Below are 15,109 nucleotides of genomic sequence, written 5' to 3'. Positions count from 1 at the left end.
AATACACAGGAGCGTTATTACATCAAAAACATGAAATCAGAGGCTAAACTAAAGTGTTAAAAGAAGAGATCATTAACTACAGATTATGAGGTTCTGATGATTTAGAAGTATTTGTAATTTCCTAATCTAAGACATACAGTACTAAAAATGTAAACGTGCTTTTCGGGTTTTCGATCTTGTTTTAAGCGTTCATAAACCATTAGAATTGCTATTTTTGTGTCAAAATCAGAGAACCGTGCAAATATGATTCTTGATTATTCATTTTTTACTTCAAGTAAATATATTAGGTGAAAGAGGTTTGGGAATGCCTGCATTACATGTAAATAAGAAATAATATGAATTTGTGCAATTCAGTGTGTTTGAAAGACAAAAGCCTTTGAATAAAGGTTTTATTTAATAAAATAACTTTAAAATAAATTATATCTCGACTCGAAGCGGAAGTGACGTTGACACAGCGCACCATGGCAACGAGACTCCAGACAGAAGAGATTGAGGCGCTCAGATCCTACAAACGGAGATTTGCAAACTACTGCGTTACTCTGCGCTGGACATATTCAAGATATTATAACCGCGTTACTGAGCATTTATCGTGTCGTTTGTGCGCTTCATTGTTTTATATGAGCACATTTGCTTCATGGGTGAAAAGTTGATGCTGCGCAGCACAAGCGAGATGATGCTTGAATCCATTGAAGTTACAGGTGAGTCTGTTAATATGCTGATGTTACAGTGTATGCACATAATGACCTACTGCTTTAGGGACTTGAACTAAAACGAGATTTCTTAGAATTAATTGCAGAGACTTGAAAGGAACTGATTCGAGTCCACCTAAATTAGGCTACTGCGACACTACTTAATTACAAAAATGGCTTTAGAAAGTAAAACGAGATCCTGTCAAATGCATAGACATACGTGTTAGCGTTTCCAAGTATACTTTATGCATGCTAGATCATCCAGTGAAGCCCTGCATAGACAGACAGTATGTGCTTCTTCACTAGTGTGGCTCTGTGATGCTGAGGCTGTGGTCCTTCTACATCAGTGCACCTGTCAGAGATGGCCTGGGATCATTTCGCAGAGACACGTGGACTAGCCACATGACCTAACACTGATACAGTATATGCATCCTTATTCTATCCTCCTGAGATGATGTAATAAATACAGTACATTTATTCATTTAGCAGATGTTTTTATCCAAAGTGACGGATGTGGAACAGATTGGGATTACGAAAGCCTGTAGGATCATTGAATGCAGAGCATCATTGTCATGCTGAATGGGGAATATTATTTGTTGTGCTTTCTAATAGGATTAGCCTGGTCTGTGAAGTCAACTCACTAGACGGTGAAAGAGCTGCTTACAGCGTGCTCCTTTCACTGTGATGTTCGGATCTGTTTCTCGTCTATTGTTGGATTCAAGGTTAAGTGGGCAAAGGAGATTTTGTTTCCAGGGAAATGGGGACGCAACACTGAATTGACAATGACGGGGTTGGTCTCAAGTTTAAGACCAGCAGTATTTCCTTGACTTGAAATTCCACCTGGTGCTGTATTTTGATATTGTCATGGCAAAAGGGGGTTGTTAGCTGTAGTAGCCTACTCAAGACCAAACTTTAGAGTTTAAGACCATATTTTTATTGTCTTTATCTTGTCATGGTCTTTGGACTTAACCTTATTCTGGTCTCTGACTTCACTCGTATGAGACCCTTTATGATCTTGAACTTGACTCGGATGTGACCCTCTTCTGGTCTCAGTCATTGAAACGTATCACTTCTGGTCTCAGACTTGATTCTAAGCAACCCTCTTCTGGTCTCAGACTCGACTCAGATGTGATCTTCTGATCTCGATCCTCTTCTGGTCTCAAACTTGACTCGGAAGCGACCCTACTACTGGACTCTGACTTGATTCGGACACAACCTCTTTCTGGTCTTGGACATGACTTGAAGTAAACTTGACATAAAGTTACTCTCTTCTGATCTGAGAAATGACACGACTTAAAATGCAATGGACTTGAATTGAAGCGACCTTCTTCTGGTCTCAGATTTAACTTGAAGGAACCCTCTTCTGGTTTTGAACTTGACTTAGGCATGACTCTTTTCTGGTCTGAGAAATTACGCAAAATGATTTGCGATAGACTTGCCGTCTCATTCTTCTGGTCTCGAACTTGACTCCGGCGTGACTCTTCTTCTGGTCTGAGAAATGATGTGACTTGACTTGTGATGGACTTGACTTAAAGCGATCTTCTTTTGGTCTCGGATTTGACATGAAGTGACCCTCTTCTGGTCTCAAACTTGACTCAGACTTGACCCTCTTCTGGTTTGAGAAGTTACGCGACTTGATTTGCGACAGACTTGACTTGAAGCAGCCTTCTTCTGGTTTCAGACTTGACTTGAAAGGACTAGACATTAATCGACCCTCTTTTTGTCTCGGACTTGACTCAGATGTGACTCTTCCGATCAAAAACACAACCCTTTTCTTGTCTCAGTCTTTATTTAGACATAACCTCTTAAGTCTAAGCCTTGAATCAAATGAGCTGGACTACAAGACAGCAATTCACTGTAGTACATCCTTAAGTATTTATTGTATATGTATATATATATATATATATATATATATATATATATATATATATAGCCATAGTCCTATTATGCCTCACTGGCAAAGAGAACTAAGAATTGAGTAGATTATTGTAGTACTCCATCTTGTGCCATTTTCTTCCAGAACAGCTCCATTGGCCAGAGATGGAAATGTCTAAGAGTTGTGTCCTAAGCCCCATGGAGAATCCTGTGAGCCCCAGTCAGCTGCGTCTGGAGTGCATATCCTCTGGTATTCTGAAGGACCTGTTTAACACGGCCACCAGCAGCTACAACACACTGCTGCAGAAAGAGTCAGATGCTCAGGAGAGCCCTAAACACTCCTCCTACAAGTGCCCCAAACGAGTCTCCACGGTAAGGCATCGCGACAGACCCCTGCCGACCCTTGCACCTCTAACGATGAGTGGCCTGGCTTTTAGTTGCAGAGACAGCAGGCACGCTCAGTCTGTGTTCTCGTGTTTCTCCACCAGCAGTTCCAAGCAAACTAACAGCATCACCATGCTGGGCAGTGCCATCCGCCTGTCCCCCTGCCCGATCCCCAGGCCCAAAAACAGCTGCCCGGCCGGCACCAAACTCCCGCAGCTGTCCAGAGTGCTTCCTGCTGCTCGTGATCTAGAGAACTCAATCAAGAAGCTCTGCATCCTCACTGCCATAAAGCCGTCTAATGTAGAGAAAGAGAAGGCCAGGTTTTTCAAAGCAGACTTTAAATACAATCCTCAGTTTGAGTACAGCAACCCGCTGCCTCCACAAGTACTAGCAAAGCACAGCACCGCTTCAGACCGCTTCCTCACACAGGTGAGTGCCCATACGCTCACACAGAACAGATAAAGGACCTTCACTCGGTATCCACTGTTATCCTGACACAAACATACACTTGTTAAAACTGGGCCTGAGGCATATGCTGGTTAGGTATATTTTGAAGCATGGCAGCTGGTTTAAGCTGGTCCGGTGCTGGTCCTAAGCATGAGCTCCTGCTCAGGACCAGTTTATAACCAGCTCAGGACCAACTAAGGACCAGCTTAAACCAGCTGCCATGCTTCAAAGCATACCTATCCAGCATATGCTGTTTTTTTTTTTTTCAACATGGAATCCAGTGATTTCAACAGGAATCATTACGATTGGGAAGACAAAAGATTCACCATTGCATATTTTGAAATGGGTTTCACACAATTTGCCTCTCTAACCAATAGAAAGCTGTTTGGTGTGAAAGTGACTTCAGTGTGAGTTTCATACATTGACTATACCCAAGGGAACTTTTTTGGCAAAATTACAATGTGACCACACCTTTACATATACTAGTATGCAACAAAAGCTTGTCCAATGTCTTGTAAGTGCACAGTACCCTTGCATAGGGTGCTTTGGGCCCTATACCTTTTTAAATTACATTGTGTTAGTTAGTCAGCTATGGAAAGATTTGTCAACATTTGAACCACTTTAAAGTGTTTTTTTAAACATTTGTATTGTTAAATATTCAAGTAAGTTGAGACCCAGTACTTTTATTTAAAAATGTATTTCGGCATTTTCTCTCCCCAAAAAAATCCTGTTGTCACCAGCGTGCAGTGAACTTTGGGATTGTCTGGTCCACGAAGGATCTGTTCGTTGTATCCTTTGTGGCCTGGAAAAAGAAGGATGCATTTCAAGGCAACGTTTGAACTGGACGGCCTTCATCGTGCCACTGTGATACCTTTAAAGGATACAGCCTCTGAATTTGGACATGCCATATTGCATTCTGAAGTTGGTGCACAATGCTTGCGTGTGGCATTAGTGTCTAACAAATTTTGTTACCCTAAAATTCACCCAAGACATACATTCATACTTTGCCACTGTTTACAACTGATAAATTTGAGCTCCTTCAAATTTATCCTGCTGCACTGTGCAAGGGGTTGTGAGTAATACTAGACTGAAAATCATACAATTATGCATACTCAAAATTAGCCAAATAGTAATTTGTACACCTTTAGCATATGTGTTGTGATGTGTTGCACTTATGCTACTCTATTTAGGTGGATAGTATGTAAATTAACAAATGCTTTTATGTCTAATGGTTTTGTTTTTAATTTTATTGCATGCTGCATTGCTTTAAAAAGGACTTGGGAGAGAATTAGCAAATGTACATAAGGATTCGTCCATGTTTGTCTGAGCGCTGACCTGGCCTGAACTTGATAAAAAAACTGTAGTGTGCAAGAAGTCACAGCAAATCTGCCCTCAAGGTCTCTATTTGATTCTCACTCATGACCTGCCACATTTAACATTCATTTGCTTTCATCCTTTTTTATGCTGATATGTGACCCTGGACCACAAAAATAGTCATATGGGTCAATTTCTCAAAATTGATAGGGCGATATTTGGCTGAGATACAACTATTTGAGAGTCTGGAATCTGAGGGTACGAAAAAAATCAAATTACTGAGAAAATTGCCTTTAAAGTTGTCCAAATCAAGTTCTTAGCAGTGCATATTACTAATCAAAAATTACATGTAAATATATTTGTATTATGAAATGTATAAAATATCTTTATGGAACATGATCTCTACTTAATATCCTAATGATTTTTGGCATAAAAGAAAAATCGATCATTTTGACCCATACAATGTATTTTTGGCTATTGCTACAAATATACCCCAGCGACTTAAGACTGGTTTTGTGGTCACATATCTTCTATAAGGTATTCTGATTCACATCCCGTAATCCAGCTCCTGGTGGGCCACAGTTCCAACCCTCCTCCAACGCACATACCAGTAGTTTTCAAATAATCCTGAAGAACTTGATTAGCTGGATCAGATGTGTTTAATTAAGGTTGAAGCTAAACTCTGCAGAGCCTGGCCGTCCAGGAACTGAATTTGGCACCCCTGCTGAAAGGTCACAGTCCTGTAAGTGAAATGAACAGGAATTGCTCCTGAAATAAACACTGTGACTCTTTAGTTCTGTACGTTCAACATGGATTAAGTTAGAAACAGGTGCTTTATCTTTATAGCTGCATCTCAGGCTCAGCAGCTCATGTGTTGCCAACAACACAGTCAGACTAATAAACCTCTTTGAAGGTTAAAGAGTTCATTATTAATTCAGTTTCCCGCTATACAGAGCCAACACAGAGCACTTTATACAGGGCATCAGAGATCTAATAGTTTTCCTGGCTGCAAAAGCCAACAAAAACAACATAGCAAGTTATATTTTATGGATTAATGTTTAAATGTAGAGTATAGTGGCTGTATTAGAGCTCTGTGTGCTGCAGCAAAGGATAAATGGATTCATTTCAGACCATTATATTGATTCTCTCAGAGTGCTGAGCTCATTGTGGCGTATCCTGATGGATCACAAATCTGTTTTCATAAATCCACACAACACCAAAGCCCCAGCTATGGCCTAGTTATTTACTGAGGTCTGTACATACAGTACATGACATAACAATTGAGCGTTATATTGAGTTATGCTTCTGCAAGCATATTTCACTTACGCAGTTTTATCTCAAAGCACAAGTGCAATTGTACCTGTTTTTTAAAGGGATAGTTCACCCAAAAATGAAAATTCTGTCATTAATTACTCCCCCTCATGTCGTTCCAAACCCGTAAGACCTTCGTTCATCTTCAGAACACAAGTTAAGATATTTTTGATGCATTCCGAGAGCTCTCTGACCCTCCATAGACAGCAAGGATCCTTAAACAATCAAGGCTCAGAAACATAGCAAGGAGATCGTTAAAATAATCCATGTGACATCACTCGTAATTTTACGAATCTACGAGAATACTTTTTGTGCGCAAAGAAAACAAACACGACTTCGTGACTCACCCTAGCGCCATTTTGGAGAGTAATTTTCACCCTAGCGTCATTTTGGAGAGTATCACACACGTAAGCAATGTATGCTGAGGGTGAGTAATTAATGACAGAATTTTCATTTTTGGGTGAACTATACCTTTAACAGAATGACCCCTGGTCATACTATACCTTTAACAGAATGACCCCATCAGTGAGGCCTTGCTTTGCTGAATTTATCTGTAAAAGTTGTCTCCTGAGTGTTTGCTGTCGTCTCAGGCTGTGCGGATCATGGAGTTGGCCTTGCAGAAATACGGCTCCTATGAGAAGTTTGAACAGGCTACTGGAGGAAACCTCCTCACCAAGAGCCGCATCTCGTACCATGTCAAAAAATACATGGAGAAGGAAGGATGCATGGGAGAGGTGAGAGAGCGAGATCATTAGAAAGAAGCATTTAAATGCATATTCACAGTCTATTAACTGCACTTTTAATTAAATCAAAAAATCTCAAAAACATCAAAAAGTTTGTGGTCAGTAAGATTTTTTTTATGTTTATGAAAGAAGTCTCTTATGCTCACCAAGGCTGCATTTATTTGATCAAAAATACAGCAAAATTTGAGAAATATTAATACAATTTAAAATAACTGTTTTTACATTTACATTTCGCAGACCCTTTTATCCAAAGCAACTCACAAATGAGGACAATGGAAGTAATCAAAATCAACAAAAGAGCAATGATATGCGAGTGCTATAAGTCTCAGTTAGCTTAACACACTACATGTAGCAAGGGTTTTTGTTGTTGTTGTTGTTGTTTTTTAATTATATAATAAAAAGAATAGTCATAGTGTTTATTTCAGGAGCAATTCCTGTTCATTTCAATTACAGGACTGTGACCTTTTAGCAGGGGTGCCAAATTCAGTTCCTGGACGGCCAGGCCCTGCAGAATAGAATAGAAGAAGAATAGAGCAAGCTAGTGTTAGAGGCCTTTTTTTTGCTTTTGTTAATTGTATAATACATAAAAAGAAAACAAATAGATTAGTGTTATTTTTTTTAAGAATAGAATAAGAATACAAAGTGCTAATGTTAGAGAGTCAAATAATGAAGGAAGTGATATGTTTTTAGCCAATTCTTGAAGATGACTTTATGTTTTCGATCATGATACATTTTTAAATGTGATTTATTCGTGTGATGGAAAAGCTGTATTTTCAGCATCATTATTCCAGTCTTCAGTGTCACATGATCCTTCAGAAATCACTCTGATATGCTAGTTTTCTGCTCTTACTGACCCCAATCTTTTGAATGGTAGTGTTGTTTATTGATATTATTCTGTTGATATAGCTGTAGAATTTTCTGTCTCTGCAGATTGTGGTTAATCTCACTGATGACCTCCTGTCCAGAGCTTCTATGACTGTGGTGAACAGCAGACCTACACTCACCATTAACATCTCTACTGCCAGAGAGCAGTGGCTGGAGGGGATGCTGAGGCATGAAATCGGTGCGTGTTTGTCTATATCAGCATCTGACAGGCCACTCAGTCTCATATTAGAATAGTGAGACACATTCAAGTCTTTCATGATCCACCAGCTCCACTCCTTTCTGTTCTGTACTGTGGATCGTGTCTCGGTCGCCCCAGAAAAACCAGCCGTCCGTGTCGGCAACAGCTTGTGTTCCTGCTGTCAGGAACTATTACACCCTGAGCGTATCAGAGCTCAGTGTCAGGACCACAGTAATTACACTCCCACGCTGTGTGTTCTCGCTCTGCTTCACTTTCTCAGTTGGTCTGCTCAGAAATCAGGGGTTGGCTGCTGGAGACTTGACCTAGCAATTGTTTGCAATGCTTTGGTAAAGATATGTTCAGTAGTCACAAGTGAGTCCCTTGTGAAAAAGAAGTGTGGTTAATTGTATTATTAATGCACTAGTAATCTTAAAAGTACATTAAAAATATTAATAAAATAAAAGAACACTTAAGTGCACTTAAAAAGAGACACCTTCACGAATATGTTTCTTAACACACTTAAGTACATTTTTCAAAAGTACACTTAATTGTCAAAAGTTTTACTTTAAAGTACATTTTATTTCATTATGTTTGCACTTATTTTGATGTGTTGCCTAAAATACTAAAGCACATGGAAAGTAGTGTTTGATTCTAATTGTAACTGTCATGTGTTGTTCAGTATAACATTTAAATTTAATATATTTTAAATTGAGTAAATTGCAACTTAATCATCATAAATGTGTAATTACATTATTTAAATACATGACAATTTTCAATAAAAATGAAAGTATATTTTAGTTTATCATAAATGCTTATCAGTATATTCGGCAGTGACTTCAACCATATTTCAAAGACAATATAGGTAATTATGAATTTGCATATAAAGATGTACTTAAGTCCTACTTAAGTGGGTCAAAAAAAGCTATATCAATTAAACTATTCTACATTTTCATTTTAATTGCAGTTAGCATACAGTCCAGTGTCTTACATTTAGTCTATTCTTTTAAAGTATATCATATTACAGTATATTAAAGTATATTTATATTATTTCCATTAAAAAGTATACTAAAGTTAAATTTAGGAATGTTAAAGTGTATAACAAGGGGTGCGGTAATGGCTTATAATTGTGAATGAATTGAGCTTCTCTATAAAAATCAAGCATCATCTACATCCATTTTTATATGTATTTTAAATGGTGAAAGCATCTTTGTTAATATTGCTTATACTTACATTTTCTTGAGTTATGCCAAGTTCTAAATTAGTGTTTTATTTTGGTAGAAATATTAATCAAAACATATTTTTAAACATCCTGCTCATTACAAATGAATGGTTCTTCGAATATTATTGCGAAAAGTGGGGGCTCCTCTGTATAATATGACAACAATGAGATTAATTTGGTAACTACAACAAATGATTAATTATTAGTTATTAATAACTATTACTTTTGATGAAGTTTGATCTTCCAATATGAATGAATGAATCCAGATTGTTCTGAATTGGTTGCTTGAGTAAACCCCTCTACATCTATCACACAGGTACACACTACTTCCGCGGCATCAACAACAGTCACCAGCTGTGGGCCAGCAGCGGCGGCAGGAAGAAACACGGTCTGCGGCCCATCAATCCCACTGAGGAGGGTCTGGCCAGCATCCACAGCGTGCTCTTCCGCAAGGACCCCACGCTGTGGCGCGCCGCCCTGCTCTACTACACCGTCTACCAGGCCAGCCGCATGTCCTTCTCACAGCTGTTTCACAACCTGGGCCGGTTCCTGCACGACCCCAACACGCGATGGGACTACTGCGTCAGAGCCAAACGAGGACAGACCGACACGGCACTGCCAGGTACAGCATGACGCCGATATCTGAGCAGGGTGGCTGATAACTGATATTAATTCAATTTAATTCAAGTTTATTTGTATAGCGCTTTTCACGATACAAATTGTTGCAAAACAGCTTTACAGGAAATTGACGTTTCTATTTTAAAGTTTCTACATTATATTTAGTAGTAACCTATCAGTGGAGTCTATGTCAAGTTGATGTCCATATATGGCAGAAATGTACAGTAAAATGAATGCAGTTAGTTAATGACATGTAATCAAACAGACAGTGAACACTGTTAACTGCTATGATTATATGTTGCGATTAAACTTATAGCTAAATTTGGTAGTTTTGTATATATTTGATGTCACACTGTTTAATTTTAAAAAAGCAAATACACATGCATAACAATTGCTGAAATTAAAATGATATTTATTTTACATAATATTTACTAAATATGAACAAATAATACTTTGAACTTGATAAAAAAAAATCTGTAAGGTAAACAGATTTATTTAGATGGTGATGTCTTGATTCTGTAATTCTATTGTAGTATTTTTCACAAATAAAGAAATTCGGTAGCACTTTGTTTTACAGACCTGTTACTCATGTACATACTATGTACTTATTATAGTCATTATAATAACTAGGTAATAAATAGGTACTAACCTTGAACCTACCCCTAAACCTAACCGTACCCAATGTAGTTACATAATATTACCAGTACTTTCTTGGGTTGATACACTGTAAGTAGATGTAAAGGCATGTACTGTAAAATAAAGTGCAACCAGAAATTCTTATGAAGGATGTATTGCTGAATTGCTGAACAATGTCGAAAATTGAAAAATGCTAGTTATCAACCGATATATCGGCGTTTGAAATATATATCGGTCAGTGATTCTAAGCCTTATGACATCTTACAGAATTATTATTGTGTTTATGCGTGTAAATAATAAAATATTTTTGTTATTAAGGTTGTTTCAGTAAGGACCAGGTTTATCTAGATGGCATCCTGAAGATCCTCAGACACAGAGACAAGATTGACTTCCAGCTGCTCATGGCTCTGGGAAAGGTACTTTATTGACACACTTAACTTGATTTATTTGCTGCGAGATTAAATGAAATGAAAGCTAAATCACAATATTCAATTAAATAAATATATGTGCTGAGTGAAGTGCAGCACTGTGTTCGTTTACAAGTGAGCAGCTCATAATTCAAGTTTAAGCATCTCGAATCGATTCACAGCCCCACATGATCTCCATCTCTGCATCTCCTTTGAGTTTGAGTGTGTTTAACGTGCATTTGGGAACAAAACATGAGCCAGCCATCTTCCCATACTTGTGATGAGAAGCACAAAAAGAAGCTTTAATGACTTCTTGCGGTTTTACGTCAAAATAAAAGTTTGATAGAAAAACTGCATTTTCATTTTTTCCCCAAATCATGCAGCTTTTAACCATGTGTGTGTGTGTGTTGTGCAGGTGTCATATGAGGATGTGGAGCGCCTGAAGAGTCTGGCTCTGATGGAGCATGTGCGGATTCCTCACTTCCTGCAGGACCAAGCGCGCTACACCGAGCAGCTTCATAAAATCATGGAGGTCAACCAGTTAACCGATGAGGAGCTATGCATACTTATCTGAACATGTGACCTCTGACCTCCAGCAGGAATCTCACAAAACCTGTCCAGGTCATACATTACCATTCATAAACAAGAACATGTTCAGGTCATATTTCACTAAAAACTAAAGAAAGATGAAATTACTTTTAGCATTAAAAATTAAGCTTATTTTTAGAAGCATTAAATATTTTTGAATTTTCAAATTATTATTTTAATGGCACTTTGGGCCTCTCACCTCAGATTCTTGTCATTCTCGTACCTCATTTAACGTAAATTGACAAAAATCTCATTTTGATTACTGTAATGTGAAAATTAATTATATTACAGTCATTAATCATTACCAATCTTACAAAACGTGAAAACAAATGACCAAAAAAAATCTTAGTAGTTTCAAAGCAGGCTCAATTTTAGCTCTAAATGCCTTTTTTTTTTCTTTCTTGTTTTAATGAGCTTTGCCCTGAGGTGGATTGGAAAATAAAGAGATTTCTGGGAACAATCAGTCTATAAAGGGGCATATGGAGCTTTATTTGTTTTTCTCTGGTAAAACATTTTTTAAAGCCAGTGCAAAGCATTAAGTCCCTTCTGAAGGTTCTCAGGTCTTGTGCATTCTCTTTTGAGGGGCCAAATTACAGATTGCCAAACATCCATATGTACTACAAGTTCCTTAAGCTGTTTATTTCCTGAATTTTTATGACATTTTAAATTGTGTATCTTATAAACTGCTTATATGATATAATTGTATTCATATTTACGATGGCATGTATTTAAAAATATAACTTGATGATTTTAATTTTAAACAGCTGATGATTACAAAAGAGTCATTTTCTGGGTGCCAAAATGTTAACATTTGTTTAAAAAGTGTCCTTCGTGGAAGTAGACAGTGCTAAATGTCACACACTAAATATACAGTATATGAATAATATCTCACTAGCACAACTGCTCTATCTTGACTGTATTGTTGATGTGTATGCCCTTTGATCTTGCTCTGTTCCTGCAATTTTCCCATAGATCAATCTATGCTGTATATTGCATCTATGCTGTATATTGATTGTTCATGACCATTCATTACTTATGAATCATCTTAATGGCTCATTCACACAGCTTGGTGGATTTTGGACTTTTAAATTCGTTGGAAAATAAATTCAAATATATATATATATATATACATATATATTTGACATTCATTCACATTCTAGCTAATTTTCCACCCTGTTACATGACTTTACAATGAAATGTGTTACAGGGTGGACAGTTAAAACACTAGCTAAAAAAGAACAACATGCTAGCGTAAGATTAACATTTAGTAAGAATGTAACATCTGTTTAGAAAAGCAACTTTTTCATGTCTGGTACAAATTGACACAACAGGGTGGACAGGTTATGTTTTACGATGTTAGATACATCCAAAATGAGGAAACGTTTATGACTACAACATACTTTGTTCTTAGAGTTGCTTTCCCTCCAAGGAAATTATGTCACTTCCAACAAGTCACGTGATTTATGGCATAAAAATATATAACAAAAATTTGTGTTTTATGTCAAAGAGAATAAGATGCATAAACTAATACTCAAAACTGCTAATTTCAAAATATATATGTAACTTATTTCAAGGTGAAGGCACATCTATGTATGAGAAACTCATTAGCATTTTATGTCAAATATGCAGTATTGTTTCATGGGGACATAAAATCCACTGAAACGTAGAAATGACGTCCTACTGCATGCAAGCACAGGCCACTCGATCTTTAATTACAGGTGATTTTATCCATGACTTCAAACAAAGTATGCTCATTGTTTACAAGTGAGCAATGATCAATCTCCATTCCCACAATGCTCTCTCAAACACAAGGTAAGTGATCCTTTGGCAAACTCTTTCCACAGGTGTCTGTTTTCGCATGTCGTTGTAACCATATCACCTGTTGATTGACACCTGTACAAGGACAGACATGCAGGACAAAGGGTTTCAGTTTTCAGCTGCGCTTGCAACCACACACACACACACACACACACACACACACACACACGTCAGGGCTCATTAATCTCTATTAGGTCTAGGCATTCACGCTTCCTGCAATCTGTGGGATTAAACAGGGATTGTGGTGTCATGTGGACATTCATGACACTTATAACATATGAACATATGTTATAAGTATATATGTTGAAATGCAATACATTTTTATTGAGATTTCTGAGATCTGAGGCTTCTATTTATTTTATAGTATACTCATAATCACAGTAATAATGAGACTATAAAATCATCCCATCCTTGTTACATCAGCTTTAATTAATGTTGTATAAAAATGCAAATGCAATCAAAGGCATTTGAACAGAATGGAGGATGAGTTTCACTTAAAATAGTTGATTATATATTTATTAATAGGAAATATATTGCAAATTATATAAATAATGCATTCAAATTATTTAATGTTAAAAATTGTGTTTAACTATAAGATTCAAATACTACTTTAATAAATTACATATAAACATTTTTTTACAGCTGCTCTTTTATTAATTTTCCATTTAGTTATGAAATGCACATTTAGGCAGTAAAGGTAAGTGGCCACTAGAGGACACACAGGACAGCTTTACTGCCCTGCCAGAAAAAAATTAAATAAAGCATAAATCCATGTTTTAAATGTCTTTATGGGTGTATATTTGTGTGCAATGTATATAGAACATACTGTATATTTGATTTGACCTAACATGCAAATTTAAATATGCACAGCACACTGTGTAAACAAAACAAGGGCTTGCATTTTACATGCTTTACAACATGCACATCAAGCCATTTATAGAAAAATAAAGAGGATTTACGAAGCTAATATTTGTTTTGATAATGTGCACATGAAAATCTGAAAGATCTGTTACCCAAAAGCAGAAGTGCTGTAACTGTAAACTCACAGCAGATGATCAGAGCAGAGACTCAACATTAGCATGAAGCGACTGACGTTGTGTTTTACTGTTTAGTCTTTTGCTCATCTGCTGAGCGAGTAAAGTTCACTGATCATGTGTGTCAGAACCTAACGTTGAGCAAACAGGTGAATGTTTGCTAGATAAATAGAGGAAGTCTAAAAGCAGATAGACAGAAGTATGACAGAGCACTTTCATCTTCAGGCGATTTTCTACTGCTACATGCAGCTTGTGAGGATCTGGCCTCAGTCCTAACCAGGTACAGTTAACCAAAACTAAAACATTGTTTTTTATTTTATTTTTTTTACTTCTAATACAATAAAATGTTAACTGAAATAAAATACTAAAAAAAAAAAAAAAAGGTTATTTTGTTGGCGCCGATAGCCTCGAGGGCAGGGCATATAGTGCTGTTGCACTTTGAGTGTCCCGAGTTCAAGTCTGGGTTCATGTACTTTCCCCGATCCCCTCTCTTTCTCGCACATCTCTTCCTGTCAATTAACTGTCCTATCGTAATTACAGAAGAAAAAAAAGTTTATTTTAATATTGCTGCAAAAGCAATGCTTCTCATTTTCCTTTGCTTTAACTTGATGTATCAAATGAACTAAAACTAAACTGAAATAATGTATAAAAACTATATAGACATTTAAAAAATAATAATGACATACAATAAAATTATTTAAAATTCAAATGAAACCAGAAAATACAAAAATAAAAACAATTCCAAAATATGAAGAAAATCAGTATCTCAGTGATGCTAATATAACACTGGTCCTAACCTGTTTTATCTTTTAAAAGTACATCTTTGCACAATTCCTAACTATAAGCAGAAAACGAAATCTTGTCATATTATCAAAAAAAAAACAATTCTCCTGTGATCAATGTGAGTGAATGCAGCACTTGAAAGAGGAAACACAGGTTTGATGACAACCAGTACTTAATAAT

At 36.9% G+C, this 15,109-nt stretch overlaps 1 protein-coding gene across 2 annotated transcripts; it reads left to right on the top strand.

Moving 5' to 3' along the window:
• The first annotated feature begins 453 nt into the window (after positions 1-453).
• On the top strand, positions 454-12,410 carry LOC306885248 (putative tyrosine carboxypeptidase MATCAP2). 2 transcript variants are annotated; one of them, XM_079441655.1, is made up of 8 exons: positions 454-698; positions 2,715-2,936; positions 3,053-3,377; positions 6,611-6,754; positions 7,694-7,826; positions 9,362-9,667; positions 10,618-10,715; positions 11,122-12,067. In XM_079441655.1, the coding sequence occupies exons 2-8, from the start codon at positions 2,881-2,883 to the stop codon at positions 11,278-11,280; spliced, it is 1,221 nt and encodes a 406-aa protein (XP_079297781.1). In that variant the 5' UTR covers positions 454-698; positions 2,715-2,880; the 3' UTR covers positions 11,281-12,067. The 2 variants fall into 2 exon arrangements, with proteins under 2 accessions (XP_079297781.1, XP_079297780.1); XM_079441654.1 differs by having other exon boundaries at positions 462-698; positions 2,710-3,377; positions 11,122-12,410.
• Positions 12,411-15,109: the final 2,699 nt, after the last annotated feature.

This window comes from Barbus barbus, assembly GCF_936440315.1.
Source record: "Barbus barbus genome assembly, chromosome: 19".
In the NCBI taxonomy this organism is placed as follows: Eukaryota; Metazoa; Chordata; class Actinopteri; order Cypriniformes; family Cyprinidae; genus Barbus; species Barbus barbus.
The sequence above is the reverse complement of the archived record's forward strand: the minus strand, read 5'-3'. Positions and strand labels throughout refer to the sequence as shown.